Source organism: Bufo gargarizans, chromosome 6 (assembly GCF_014858855.1).
Source record: "Bufo gargarizans isolate SCDJY-AF-19 chromosome 6, ASM1485885v1, whole genome shotgun sequence".
Classification (NCBI taxonomy): domain Eukaryota; kingdom Metazoa; phylum Chordata; class Amphibia; order Anura; family Bufonidae; genus Bufo; species Bufo gargarizans.
In genome coordinates this window covers 228,805,333-228,821,263 of record NC_058085.1, presented here as the reverse complement: position 1 = coordinate 228,821,263, position 15,931 = coordinate 228,805,333, and the positions used below count along the sequence as shown (strand labels likewise).

The 15,931-nt window shown below is 45.3% G+C and overlaps 1 protein-coding gene across 2 annotated transcripts in view; it reads left to right on the top strand.

Annotated features, from left to right (window-relative positions):
* The window catches only part of NDUFV1 (NADH:ubiquinone oxidoreductase core subunit V1), a 106,388-nt gene that overhangs the window by 26,904 nt on the left and 63,553 nt on the right, over window positions 1-15,931 (top strand). For both annotated transcript variants that reach the window (XM_044298841.1, XM_044298840.1), the window contains exon 6: window positions 3,555-3,744. In XM_044298841.1, the coding sequence (XP_044154776.1) occupies window positions 3,555-3,744 (190 nt within the window). The remainder of the gene's footprint in view (window positions 1-3,554; window positions 3,745-15,931) is intronic.

Here is a 15,931-nt window from a genome sequence, read left to right as displayed (position 1 = left end):
CTGTAAAACGGCTAGGGCAGCGCTAAAGCACGCCCATCAGTCAGTGACGTAGTGTTATTGTAAATAAAAGTGCCCGATCCAGCGCAGGGCAAGTGAGAGCATCGAAGCATGAAATGCTCCGATGCTAACACCAGGGGGGCTGCCTGGGTGAAATTATGGGTATGTCCGGGTTCAGCTCCGAACCCGGACAACCCCTTTAAAAGGAATGGAGAAACCCAGATAGGAAATTATTTATTCCTACTGCAGTTAAAGGGATTCTATCACCTCCTTTTATGAATTTAAGCTGGCACCATCGCTATGTTGACTAAAGTAGCTTATTTCCAGGACTCTTCTTTTTACTTTATTTCGTTTAGTAGTTTTGATGTAAAAGCTATTTTTATGTTATGCTAATTAGGGTCCAAGGTGCCCAGAGGGGGCGTTTTTCTCACTCTCCGGTGCCCAGTGACGCCCCCCTGCAGTGCTCAGTGACTCCTCCTGATCATCAAATAACATTCCACAGCCCGGCAAACGGTTCCGCCCCCTCCCCACGTCATAGTGTACCTTATAGAAATGCCCCGTCCTTCTTCCTGTCTGTGGCCAGAAAACTCGCGCCGGCACAGTACCGCCTGCGGCCTGCGCCGGCGCGATCATCAACGTCCTGAGGGCAACAGCGCTCGGGTCACATCACTGGGCTCGGCGCATGCCCAGTGAGACTTTTGAGGCTGTTGCCCTCAGGAGGTTGATAATCGCGCAGGCCGCAGGCGGTACTGCGCCTGCGCGAGTTTTCTGGCCGCAGACAGGAAGAAGGATGGGGCATTTCTATAAGGTACACTATGACGTGGGGAGGGGGCGGAACCGTTTGCCGGGCTGTGGGAGGTTATTTGATGATCAGGCCTACTAGTCTCAGGCCTAGCACTGCTATTTTGTGGGTCTCTAGATCCCTAAATTTATGGTTGGAGCAATTAAAATCTCACACAAGACAAGGCTCCAAGAGAAGAATTTAGTGTCTGTCCCTACCTTTCAGAAAGCAGCTGATTTTTCTACTGATTCTACTGATTTCTTCTGATGCAGTCAGATTTTCTGCTAGGGCCACAGCAATGTCTAATGCAGCAAGACTGGCTATCTAGCTAAAGTCCTGGAGGGGGAGCAAGGCTGTAAGTCTAGATTATGTGCTATTCCCTGTGAAGGGACTAGACTCTGTGGTTTACCATTAGATAAAGCTTCTGGTAAAAAAAAGGGATTCGGTTCTGTTTTTCGTATGTCACAGCCTCCTTTCATAAAAGCAAAAGAGGAGACAGGGTGATGGAAAGGGATACATTTCCAAAAAGATCAGGAGGTTTTTGTTTAAGTTCTCCCAAGAGAATAAATCAAAAGACAAACAACGATGTCCGAAGCTTGGTGGGAGAAAGATTTGCATTTTTTACAGCCTGGGAAAATATCTCCCATAACAAGCGGATTCTGGATGTGGTGATTAGGGTGATCGTTTAGAGTAAAACATCGTTTATAAGGCCGATAAAAGACATCTGTCCATCCAGTTGACATCTGTCCTGCAAGTTGACACCAGTATTCATATGTAAAGTGTAGGCAAGATAGCGAAATCCACTACTCGCTATGAAACCCTTGTACTAGCAGGCACTGCAGGCTGGCTGGTAACTCACTTCCTCACTCGCATTCTCCTCCCACTTTATTAATGAAGCAGGCGGAGCCTGCGCCTTGACTAAGTGAATGACCGGCCAGCCTACAGTTCCTGCTAGTACGGGAGTTTGAATACTGGTGTGAGTGGGGCCTGGTGTAATAGAGTACAGTGACTGCCAGCCTCCAGCGCCTCCTCCCTCCCCCGCTAATACATTGCAGAGTAAAAAATGGCAGCATTCGCCCCATAAGACGCACTGCCATTTCCCCCCACTTTTGGGGGGGAAAAAAGTGTCATATGGGGTGAAAAATACAGTATATCCCATTTTGTGGCTGCATTCCTATTCCCAAGGACATTGTCCCAGTTAGTGTGGCTAATAACTTTTTGGAAGTTTGGTGTTTTTGTGTCTCCCTGAAGAAACATAATAATAATAATAATAATAATAATAATAATAATAATAATAATAATAATAATAATAATAATAATAATAATAATAATAATAATAATAATAAAAAAAATAATAATATAAAAATAATTATTATTATTTTATTATTACTACTATGATTTCCCAGGTGTCCCCCAACCTGCACGTCTGTTCTATCAGGTCTATTGGTTAGTACTAAGTCCAGTATGGCCGTCCCTAGTTGGCTCCTGAAACAGCTGGCAAAGGTATTTGTCTTGGTTATTCCCAAGAACCTGCTTCCTTGATGAGATTCCCAGGTTTCGGTTTCACAGTCTATATCTGGGAATTTAATGTTCTCCATAATAACGACCTCATTGTGATTTGCCGTGTCATATATTTTCCATAGTAGTAGATTTTCAGTGGACTCTGGTATATTAGGTGGCTTTTAATAAACTCCTATCAGTATTTATTTTATTATTGCTTTTGCATCTATGTATCTCTACCCACAGTGACTCCACATGTTCACGTCCCTCACTTATATCTTCCCGGAGTGTGGGCTTTAGACCGGACTTTACATAAAGGCAGACCACTTCCCCCTCTCCGGTTTTGGCGATCCTTTCTAAACAGACTGTAACCCTGTACATTAACTGCCCAGTCATAGCTATCATCCAGCCATGTCTCAGTTATTCGCACTATGTCAAAGTTCTCCTCACACATCACTAATTCCAGTTCACCAGTTTTATTAGTCAGGCTTCTGGCATTAGTATGCATACAATTTAGAGGTTTATGTATATTTTTTTACCCTACACCTTTCCTTCTGAACGGTTCTAATCCCTCTTTCCATTCCTCCCCAGTTCCATTATCTTGCCCCAGGTAATCTGAACTATCTTCCCTTCCTATAACATGCGCTCGAGGCTCTGCTTTTTTTCATTCCCAGCCATGCCCCTGCCACTTTTACTGACAGGGCCGGGCATTAGACATGGCGCCTGGCCTCAGTCTCACTGTAGCACATTTGGATATTGAGACATGTACAGCTCTTTTGCCAAAAACTTCAGACGTCAGAGCGACGCATGAATTTATCTTCACTGCTTGGTCCTGTCGGTTAAAGTGGAGGGGGTACTGCCAGGAATGAAAAGTATATCACTAGCATATGCCACCAATGTCAGATAGGTGTGGGTCTCCAGAATAGACCCTGAAAGTGAAGGAGAGGTCAGCACACATGCGTGTCGCACTCCCTATTAATTTTTTGGGGAGTTCCGAAAATAGCACAGTGAGCGCACACAACAATTTTTGGCAGTCGCGTTGTAACAAATGAACAATTCGACTGCATCCACTCATGTCCGGCTTCTTTCCACTCACTTTGGGGGTCCCATTTCAGGGGTGGGACCCGCACCTTTCTGACATTGGTGGCATATCTTGGCAATTGGCTACTTACCGGTATGTCTCAGATGAGACAACCACTTCAATGATGCTTTCAAATATATACAATAATAATTTGAAGGTAGAAGGCTCCATTAACTCATTCTGAATTTATATCAGGTCGCTATCCAAGAAGCATATACTGCAGGCCTTATCGGACGCAATGCCTGTGGGTCAGGATACGATTTTGATGTGTTTGTGGTGAGAGGAGCTGGAGCCTATATTTGTGGAGAGGAAACTGCTTTGATCGAGAGCATTGAAGGAAAGCAAGGAAAGCCCCGCCTCAAGCCTCCATTCCCTGCGGATGTTGGTAGGAATCTCTCTCTTTCTTTCAACTTTATTATTGCAATCTTCTCTGCTCTTTGACAATTATCAGACTTGTATGGAATGATGGTCTACAGTTTCACAAGATAGGATCATTTTTAATAGTGGGAAAATACATTAACAAAAATAAATAGGTTTTAGTAACTGTGCATTGCCTATAACAGTAACAATTCTGGAACTCTTCATTATGTTGTTCCCCTGTTTTTCCTACTAGAAGTTTATAAACAAACTCTGTGATCATTTGGGAATATGCTCTTTGCAATCTAACAGTGTTGGAAGTTGCAGTGCAGGGGCACACTTTTACAAGGGGAATGCTAATACCCTAGTTTTCAATTCATTTGCACATTTCCAGTAGTGATAACAGAGTAAAAAATAAGGCGCAGTTAGAAGAAAATATGCTTTTGGAATGGTTACAGGTTAGGAGAGCTGACAGGTCCTCTTTAGGTATTATCCGAACACATTGCTGCCTACATGCTTTTAGAGCATGGATGTCAAACTCATGGCCCTTCAGATGTTGCAAAACTACAACTCCCATCATTCCCTGATAGCTGTAGTATGCCCAGGCATGATGGGAGTTGTAGTTTTGCAACAGCTGGAGGACCACGAGTTTGACATCCCTGTTTTAGAGGGTGCTTTAGATGCTTCCATCTTCTAATATATAATATTCTAATATATCTCTTCTAACTATGAAGAAATACAATTGCAAAATTTTTTATTTTATTTTTAGTTAAGGGGGGCATTCACATCACTGCTTTGTTTTCCGTTCTTCTGATCCGTCAAAGGACAGAAAATTTATTTTAAAAAAACGGATCCGTTGTTTTGAGCATCAGTTATGAGTGTGTGTATATATATATATATATATATATATATATATATATATATATATATATATATATATATATATATATATATATTATTTTAGATAGGAAAAAAAGTCCTCCTCACAGGAATCTACGGATCTCTGATATAACTGACACAGAAGGAGCATAAATGATGCTAAAAAAAAAGCCAGATCAGTTCTTTTTAGTGCAAACCGATTTTTTTTTTTTTTTTTTTTTTTTTCTCTGTTCTTCTGATGGATCAGAACAGTGATGTGAATACCCCTCAAACTAGGTAGCACCATGCAAAAGCTGGGAGTTTGCAGCGGTTTGTGCAAATTCAAAATATTAATGACCACATACTTTCTTCATAGTTTGAAGAGATATATTAGAATATTATATATTAGAAGATGGAAGCATCTAAAGCACCCTCTAAAAGCATGTAGGCAGCAATGTGTTCGGATAATACCTAAAGAGGACCTGTCAGCTCTCCTAACCTGGGTTTTTTGTAAAAATTTGTAACTAGTAACCATTCCAAAAGCATATTTTCTTTTAACTGCGCCTTATTCGTGGAGAGCTCATAAGGAGGAGCATGGCCCCAAGACCACTGTTTCCTGTCCTAGACAGATGACGGTTCGTGGAGAGCAAGAAAGCTTTTGGCTGCAGGGCCCCTGAGAATTGTTTGGAGTGGGGTTACCTGTTTTGGCGGAAGTCTCCTCAAGTAGCCGCCGGCGGAAGTCTGGTGCTAGCTGCTGGGGTCCCGGTTTTGCCGCTACTCTGCAGTCCCGGTCGCACTGGGAGGTGCGTCTGGCACGCCGGTCCTTCCTGATGGTGTTCAGGCGGGCTGGGGCCTCCCTCCTCACCACGCTTCGCAGGGGGACAAAATCTCGCGAGCAGAGCGAGATCCGGATCTCTGCTGTAAGACTTCCGGTATTTGGAACGCACGCAGTGTGCGTTCTGGAAGTAGGAAGTAGATTCCCTACTTATGGCCGCAGATAGCTCCAGCAGGACCCAACCGAGGGAATTTTGACCCACGGGAGGCGCACGGTCAGCAGCAGCCCAGCCAGCCTTCTAGGAAGCCGGATTTTGAATCCTGTGGAATCTCTCTATCCCACTGCATCATGGAGGAGGAGAGTGTCCAACGCGCCGATCAGCAGGAGGGTCATGAGCAGACCAGTACTCCTGGTGGGGTAAGGGGGATCATTCCCCATCGCTTTTTTTTCCTTTAGTCATGCTAAATTTCCTTTCCCTTTGTCTTGCCTTTTAGACTATAAAAGAGGGGCCTAGAAAGACGGACTCAAAAACCAGAGGGAAAGAATGTGCCGTCTGTAAAAAGAAACTTGCACCCTCTTGGTTAAAAATGCTATGTCAACGTTGCATTGAGAAACTAGTGGAGGAAGAGTCCCCATCCCTTCTGCAGAGTATTAGGGAGATGGTGAAGACAGAGGTCTCTGATTCCATGAAAGATTTCAAAAAGAGCCTCCCCTCTGTAGCCTCGAGCTCCCTTGGAACCAGATCAGGCATGGCTAATAAATCTGACTCGGATCCTTTAGAAGAAAGTGAAACGGGGGAAATACTAGATAGCCCAGACTCGTCCCAGGATGAGGAATCCACTGGCAGACCACTTTTTTTCCCCGGAGGATACGGAAGCTTTACTAAAAACAGTCCGTGCTACCATGAAGGTAGACTAATTCACAGACCCAAAATCCGTTCAGGATATCATGTTTGGCGACCTAGGACAGAAAAAAAAATATCCAGAGTTTTTCCTGTGAATGAGAATATAAAACTTTTGATACAGAAGGAATGGAAAAAACCTGAGGGCTTCCTGTTCAGTTCCCAATCTTCCTCAACCTCTAAACCCTCTCAGCAATGACTGTTTCTCTCCCGTGGGTGGCAGACTTACTCACTTCTTTCACGCTTGGGGGGGGAAAAAAATCTCCTCAAGCCCCTGGATTTTAAGCGTCATAAGGGAAGGGTTTCGCCTAGAGTTTGTCTCTCACCCACCGGACAGATTCAAAATTACAAATTTCCTAGGAAATCCGGAAAATAATCTAGCTTTACAACAGGAGATTGCATCCTTACTTCGAAAAAATGTTCTAATCCCGGTGCCAGAGGCGGAGAAAGGCAGGGGCTTCTACTCTTCCCTTTTTCTGGTTCCCAAACCAGATGGAACATTCAGAACCATCATAAATTTAAAAGATCTAAATCAGTCTCTCTCTTACAAAAAATTCAGAATGGAGTCGATCCAGTCAGTTTTAAAACATCTTTTCGGGGGCTGTTTTATGGCTACAATAGACATAAGAGATGCATACTATCACATCCCTATTCAGGTAGACTGTCAAAAATTTCTCAGAGTCGCGGTTTCAATAGGAGGTCACATCCATCACCTACAATATACAGCCCTTCCCTTTGGGATTTCTCAGGCTCCCAGACTATTCACGAAAGTCATGGCTCATATAAGGGAAAGGGACATTCTAGTAATTCCTTACCTAGACAATCTTTTGGTGGTAGCGGAGTCAGAATTCCTTCTCGAGTTACACCTCAAAGAAGTAGTGCAGATCCTAGAGGATCTCTGCTGGCAAATAAATTGGGGAAAATAACATCTAATACCTTCCCAAGTTCGTGTCTTTCTTGGAATGATTCTGGACTCGAAAAATCTACTCTGTATCCTCCCCCAAGACAAGATTCAGAGATTAATACAGGGGGTTCAGTTTCTAATGTCTACAAAAAACCCTACTATCAGACAAGCAATGGCGGTCTTGGGCAGAATGACTTCCACTATACCAGCGGTCAGCTGGAGCCAACTTCACTCCAGACCCCTGCCGTTGCAAATCCTGAAGGAATTGAAGGAATGGCAGGGTACCCTCCGCCCATTAGATACACCCCTCACACTCCCCCCCCCCCCCCCCCCCCCCCCCCCCGGGTGATTCAGTCTCTTCGCTGGTGGCTGAATCCTGTAAACCTGTCCCGGGGGCTCCCTTGGAACCAACAGAATTTTGTTACCCTTACCACTGACGCAAGTCCTTTCGGCTGGGGGGCCTGTTGCTAAGGGTACTTAAGGCAAGGCGTTTGGAAAAGAGAGCAGAGTCTAGACTCTTAAAACATGAAGGAACTGAGAGCTGTTTTTCTCGCCTTAAAAGAGTTTCTTCCAGTACTTCAGGGAAATGCTATAAAAGTTTTTTCAGACAACGCCACAGTCATCTCCTATTTGAACAGACAAGGAGGAACCAAATCATAAATCTTATGCAGTTGGCAGCAGACATTTTTTCCCTTTTTTATAATTCCTTGTGTTCCGTCCCTTACGGCAGTACATCTAAGGGGTACGGAAAACAAGGTGGCAGATTTCTTAAGCAGAAACGCACTAGACCAGGGGGAATGGTGTCTGAATCAAATGATCTTCGATCAAATAATTCAACTTTGGGGTCGCCCACATCTGGACTTATTTGATACCAGAGAAAACGGAAAATGTCGTCTTTTCTTGTCCCTCAGCGTGAGAGATTCACCAACGGGAATAGATGCCTTCTCCCTCCATTGGCCGAACCAGCTCCTCTACGCCTTTCCTATGTTGAGACTTCTTCCAAGATTCCTCTAACAGTTGAGACAAGAGCGAACAACGGTGATCCTAATTGCTCCATTCTGGCCCAGAAGAACCTGGTTCACCTGGTTGAGGAAGCTATCCCTGACAGACCCTTGGATTCTCCCGGAGAGGCAAGACCTTCTGTCTCAAGGACCTGTCAACCATCCGAGCTTGAGGCAGTTACACTTAACAGCATTGCTCTTGAGGGGGAAATCCTAGAAAGTAGAGGACTCTCCAAGAAAGTAGTTTCTACTTTGCTATCCTGCTATCTTCCATTTATCTCAGAATTTGGAACACCTTCCAGAAGTTTGCTAAGGATCCGGTGAATAATTTAAATCCCCCGCCTATGTGTAAGATCTTAGATTTTCTGCAAGCCAGTCATGAAAAGAATCTGAGGCAGAGTACTCTTAAGGTACAGGTATCTGCTCTAAGTGCCTTCTTTGATTCCCCCATTGCTAACCACCCCTGGGTCCGAAGATTTTTTTTAAAGCCATCAGCAGACTTAGACCTATATCGGGTCCTTCAGTCCCCCCCTTGGGACCTCAACTTGGTTCTCACTAGTCTCACGGAGCCTCCTTTTGAGCCACTTCAAGAATTACCCATAAAAGTCTTGTCCTTCAAAACCGCTTTCCTTGTTGCAATCACCTCAGCCAGGAGGGTTGGCGAAATCTCTGCTTTCTCTACTTCGCCACCTTACACTAACATTCTAGATGACACTTGAGAATTATGTACAAGATTTCCAGCTGTTTTAAACTATTATTACATTTCAGGACTGGACTCCTTATGGAAGGGACTTTTGGAGATCTTCTCCTTGGATCTAGGACGCTTGGGGCTGGGGAGGGGGGGGGGGGGTGGTTTTGTCTCAAAAAATGCTTTGAAAATCTCAATAAAAACAATCTGATAAAAAAAAAAAAAAACATCCTAGATGACAGGGTGCTCATTAAGCCAGACCCTTCATTCTTACCGAAAGTGGTTTCTATGTTCCATAGAACTCAGGACATTATCCTTCCTTCCCTGTGTCAAAGTCCGAGGAATGAAAAGGAGGAAAAGCTCCATTGCTTGGATGTAAAGAGATGCCTATCTTATTACCTGGGGGTTACTAGTCAGTGGAGGAAAACCTCAAAGCTGTTCATTCAATTTAGTGGGAAAAATAAGGGTTTCCTAGCCTCTACTAAAACCCTTTCCAGATGGATTGTGAGCGCCATTACTTTGGCCTATTCTTCAGCTGGAAAGACTCCCCCCAAAGGGTTTTGGTGCTCATTCCACAAGATCAGTTTCCACCACTTGGGCAGAAAGGGCTGACGCTACCTTAGAACAGATTTGTAGAGCAGCCACATGGCAGTCACCCTGCACCTTCTTTCGTCACTACAGATTAGACCTAGGTGCCAGAGAACAGCTACCCCCCCCCCCCCCCTTCCCTAAAAAAAAAAAGGGATTTCTATTCTAGTCGTCTCTCAAGGGTGCTGTCATGGGCGTAAGGGAAATTTAAGATTACACTTACCGGTAATCACTTTTCCATAAGCCCATGACGGCACCCAGGATTTATTTCCACCCTATATGGAGATAATCGGTCTTGTGAAAGTTCAGTGACGTTTATTAACACTTAAACACGATGCAGCATTTCAGCCCTCTCAATGGAACCTTTGTCAAGCCTATATATATATTCTTGCGGTTAACTGGTGGTCTTGGGGCCATGCTCCTTCTTATGAGCTCTCCACAGAAGTTCCTGTTTCCTGTCCTGGATGGAGGCGGTCTCTCAAGGGTGCTGTCATGGGCTTATGGAAAAGTGATTACCGGTAAGTGTAATCTTAAATTTTCCTCCTCAAAAACTTGGGTGTGTCTTATAGGGCGAAAAATACAGGTATAGGGTAATTTATCAAACTTGTGTAAAGTAGAACTAGCTTAGTTGGCCATTGCAACAAATCAGATTCCATCTTTCATTTTTGACAGCTCCTTTTGGAAAATAAAAGGTGGGATCCGATTTGATTGCTATATGCAACTAGGCCAGTCCTACTTTACACCAGTTTGATAAATGACCCCAATAGTTCTCAGAAAATGGCTGTACTGGTACCCCAGAGGCTGTTTAACTCCTTAAGGACACAGCCTTGTTTCACCTTAAAGGATAACTGTCGTAATAATAATAATAATAATAATAATAATATTATTCTTTATTTTGGAGTATTGGATTGTGGTGATTGATATGTCCTTGGTGGCCCTATTTCAACCTTTCACTGTGTATTCAATTACCCCTTAAGTCCACATTTGTGTTCCCTGTACTGCCAACTTTTACCTGTGCTTAAAATAGGGTTGCTAGGCAGGGTCTGTCTATGTGTTGGCAGACGGAGCACGCAGCGTGCAGGGTCACATTACTGACAGCCAGGGACTGTAAGTAAATGATTAAAGCCAGGTCCTCCCCAGCAGCTGATAACAGTGCCTGGGCTGTGTGCACTTCTCCCTGTCCCTGCTCTTGGCAGACGCTCCCTCACTCAGCAGAGCTGGAGCAGCGCAGACCAGGGAAGAGAGATCTGCCATCTGCTCAGTGTATAAATGAAAGCAACATATGGTAAAAGGACCCCTTTGTGATGCAGGAGATTAACCCTTTAGGGGGAGGGCTCTGGTTACTGGCACTTTTGGGGGGCTATTGTTACTGGCTGGTGAGGGCAGTGGCGGCCATCACTGAATAGTGAAATTGCAGTTTTATGCAGACTAGTTGCTAAGGGCTGAATCTTATTAAATATGGGGTAAGTCAGTCTAATGGTAACTGATTCTGGAATATCCTGTTATTAGTAACTACATATATGAAAATTGAAATTGGGGTCTAAATGTGACAGTTATCCTTTAAGGACCAGGCCATGTTTTGCAAATCTGACCATTGTCACTTTAAGTGGTAATAACTTTAAAACGCTTTGACTTATCCAGGCCATTCTGAGATAGTTTTTTTTTTGTCACATATTGTACTTCATGACAGTGGTAAAATGGAGCCAAAAAAATTCATTTTTATTTATAAAAAAAAATACCAAATTTACCAAAAATTTGGAAAAAATTTCAAATTTCCAAGCTTTAATTTTTGCTACTTCTATAATACATAGTAATACCTCCAAAAATGGTTTTTACTTTACATTCCCTATATGTCTACTTCATGTTTGGATCATTTTGGGAATATTTTTATTTTTTGGGGATGTTACAATGATTAGAAGTTTAGAAGCAAATCTTGAAAGGCGGGGTATTTTTATAGCGCAGATTCTTACGGATGAGGCGATACCTAATTTTCTTTTTTTTTTTTATGCTATATTATCCTTTTGTAAAAAAAAAAAAGTTTTGTAGCTCCATAGTATGAGTCATTTTTTTAGCCGAGTATCTTAGGTAGGGGGCTAACTTTTTGCGGGATGAGAGGACGGTCTTATTGGCACTATTTTGGGGGGCATATTACTTTGATCGCTTGCTATTACAATTTTTGTTATGTAAGGTGACAAACTCATTTTTATTTTTTTCATCTGAGAGGTTGGGGGGGTTATTTTATTTTTAGTTTGACTTTAATAATATTATTATTATTTTTTTTTTTAAGGGTCTCATGTCTTAGCACCATTTTTTTAATTTTATTTTATCCGCTTGTCAGTGGCTAAATTGGGATATAAATTTAGTACTCCATGGAAGTGTGGTACTCCCTGAAGCAACCAATAATGCAGAGGCCCGGATGATCAGGGCACGTTTCACATTGAGTAGTGGTGCCCTTCCGTATCCCCCTCCTCTGACACTCTGCACTTTTTTGGGGTCCGTCCCCTCTTTCAAGTATGGGGGACCCCACCTGTAAAGTGTTGGCCAGGGATGATCCGGGCGCCTACAGTTCCCGAGGTACTCCGGCCTACTCTTTTCCGGTCAGAAAAGATCAGGGCCTTGAGGACAGCCTCATAGAATGTCCCTGTGTTGCCAGCGCTCCTGGACAGCACAAAAGAGTTGTACAAGGCAATCTGCACCAAGTAGACCGCAACTTTTTTGTACCATGCCTGGGTTTTGCGCATGGCGTTATATGGCTTGAAGACTTGATCAGAGAGGTCAACTCCTCCCATATACCGATTTGTAGTCAACGATACAATCAGGCTTGAGGACCGTTGCCCACGGTACCTCGCACAGGGACAGGGGCGATGCCGTTACCATGAATTGTGGACAGTACAAGGACATCCCTTTTGTCCTTATATCTGACCAGCAATAGGTTTCCAGTGGTAAGGGCACGGGTCTCACCCCTGGGGATAGGTACCTGGAGAGGGTAGGTAGGGAGTCCACAAGCTGACGTGGATCTGGCGGCGAGGGACTGGAACAAGGGGATATTCGTATAAAAGTTATCCACGTACAGGTGGTAACCCTTATCTAGCAGTGGGTGCATAAGGTCCCACGCAAGTTTCCCGCTAATACCCAGAGTGGGGGGACATTCTGGGGGTTGAATACAGGAATCTCGACCCTTGTACACATGAAACTTGTTAGTGTACCCTGAGGTACTCTCACAAAGTTTGTACAGCTTCACGCCATCCCTCGCCCGCTTAGAGGGAACATACTGGCGGAAAAGGAGTCTCCCCTTGAACGCAATGAGAGACTCCTCAACCCCGACCTCCCTTCCAGGTACATAGGCCTGTACAAATTTTGCCCCAAAGTGATCGATGACCAGCCTGATTTTGTACAGGCGGTCATAGGCAGGATCACCTTGGGGGGGACATGCTGCATTATCTGAATAATGCAGGCATTTCCGGATGGCCTCAAACCGGGAGCGTGTTGTAAAGTAGGGGCTGGTAGAGGATGTCCCCACTCCAGTAATGTCTGACACTAGGTTTCTTGACACGGCCCATATGCAGCACGAGGCCCCAAAATGTCCTAATCTCGGCTGCACTGACCGGAGTCCAGCCATTGGGCCTAGCCAAAAAGGAACCTGGGTGTTGAGCAACAAACTGTTGGGCCTACAGGTTTGTTTGCTCCACCATTAGATTTACAAAGTGGTCACTGAAAAAAAAGACTAAAAGTCGTATTCATTGAAGCCCACTGCGGAAATCTGGATTTCTGATTGGCCTTCAAAATCAGGAATCATGTGCTCATAACGCTCTGGGGAACACCAGCAGGGGGCTTCAGTGGATTTAACTGGTGGGCCAGTAAACTAGTATGAGCCCCAGAGCTGCTCGTACTAGGGTGGGCCACAGGGTCCCTAGCATGGCGGTCCCCTTGCTCCGCCTGGCGGCGTCTCCGACACCTTGGGGGCTCTTAATCATCGCTAGATGATGACGACGCGGATGACAAAAGGAACGTGGGGTCATCCTCGACCTCACTGGGACTCTCTGACTCGGAGGCAAGCTGGGCGTATGCCTCATCAGCCGAGAATATCCAGCGGGCCCCAGGAAAAAAAAGACTAACTAAATAAATGTGAAAATTAAAAATGTAAAAATCGCTGATCAACCGTCCGAAGTTGATCAGCGGTGGGGTGTGCAATGCGCTAAGTGGCCGGACGCTAAGAGTGCTGGCCACAGTTGGCGTACGCACACAAAAAAAAACTGCCAGCACCCCAAAAATGTTGGGGGGGGGGGCAGGGGGGCAAGCTGCAGCACCCCTGGGGGGGGGGGGGGGCAGGGGGGCAAGCTGCAGCACCCCTGGGGGGGGGGGGGCAGGGGGGCAAGCTGCAGCACTGGGGGGGGGGGCAGGGGGGCAAGCTGCAGCACCCCTGGGGGGGGAGCAGGGGGGCAAGCTGCAGCACCCCTGGGGGGGGGGGGGGGGGCAGGGGGGCAAGCTGCAGCACCCCTGGGGGGGGGGGGGGGGGGTCTAGAGTCACACGGCTGTGCTGTGGACCCCAGACACCCAATTTAGGTGATGCAACCAACATGACTAACTTTCCCTAAATATACCTGCCTAATCTAACTTGTCCCTAGCCTTTCCCTAAATACCTGGGGGTACTTGGGCACATATGGGGTGCTGGCTCTGAGACACGTGCAGCAGCGCTCCTCTCTACTCGGGCTCCGGACTGAAAAGGAGGAGGAGAGGAGTGCTGCTCTAATTTGATCCTCCCGCTCCTACAGCTGGCCAATCGGAGCTGATCCTGAGAGGCGATGTCACGTCACATCGCAGGACGCTGATTGTTGGTGTGTTATCACACCACCGATCACTATCCTGTTCCGGGTTATCGGGTCCCCAGACACCTGAATAACCCGGAAACGCAGCAAACCGCAGTCTGAATTGACCTGCGGTTTGCTGCGATCGCCTACATGCGACCCCCCCCCCTCGCATTTAGCCAAGGTGCCTGCTTAATTATTTGAGCAGGCATCGAGTTCATATCACCACCCGCCGAGCGGCAGTGATCGGAAATACGTAGGCTGTACCGGTACGTCCTATGTCCTTAAGGATCGAGAAATCGGGGCGTACCGGTACGCCCTATGTCCGGAACAGGTTAATAGCAACATGGTTCCCGTAACCCAATCCATCAAAACCTTCACTGCAAAGCCAAATGATGGTCTTTTCCTTCGGAACCATGCAGCACACTCGAACAGCAGTTTATGTCCATATTTATGGCATTTCAGTACCCAGTAGAACCTCCTAACAATTTAAGTGTGGTGTTTCTCAGATGGCACAAGGTGGGCATGACATTCTGGGCACTGAAATACCATATCTGTGGAAAACTTGCAATTTTCACATTCCCCTGCGTATTCATTTCTACAAAACACCTGTGGTGTCAAAATGCTCACTCCACCCCCTAATGAATACCTTGAGGGGTGTAGTTTTGGGTATGGGGTCACTTCTCAGGGGTAAAATGTATTATTTCACCCCAAAGCCTCTACAGCACAACATGGTTAAATCACCACATTGGGCCTCAAATCCGCCTGATGCTCTTGTGACTGTCAGTATTTACACTGATAGTTGCCTCTGAGACTCAGCCTGGGGGCTAGGACCTGCCAGCTACGAAAGCCTTTAAGGCCTAAGGCCATGGGCTGCCTTAGCAGCCATCGCCACCCCATGATCGCATTGTGGGGGAGGCGATATGGTCGGAGAGGGAGCTCCCTCCCTCTGTAAACCTTAAATGTGGTGGTGAGCATTGACCACAGCATGTAAAGGGTTAATCTGCCAGCATCAGAGTTTTCACCAATGCCGTAGTTACATAAGGGGCGTGGCTGTCAGTAACAGACCGCTGCCGCTGATTATGCAAGCACAGCTCCTGCGCCTGCTCGGTTAGCTTGCTGTATATGTACAGCTCTGGTTGTCTAGGGGGTTAAAGGCTATGTACCCCTTTTGAAGGCAATTTTTTTTTTTTTTTTAATTTCTCATTTTTGGCTAAAAATCATATTTTTATTTGGCCTTTATTAAAAATATTGAGCCATTCTTTCACAAAGGGTTAACTGTTTTTCTAGCTGTGTGACTGGTACTTTCACTTTGTGCCAATCTTATCTCTAAACTACTAAGAGGTCATAAACACTCACTTAATCCACATTCTTTTTAGTAAGCTAAGGTTTGAGCTTTTATAAGTGTTTTATATGACAAGAAAAGACAGAAAATCCACTGGCAGCTAGTAGAGCATCGCCACCATTTACACAAAGGATGTTTTAGGCTACTTTCACACTTGCGTTCGGAGCGGATCCGTCTGGTGTCTGCACAGACGGATCCGCACCTATAATGCAAACGCTTAGATCCGTTCAGAACGGATCCGTTTGCATTACCATGAACAAAAAAAATGATAGTGCAAACGGATCCGTTTTGACTTTACATTGAAAGTCAATGGGGGACGGATCTGTTTGAAAATTGAGCTATACTGTGCC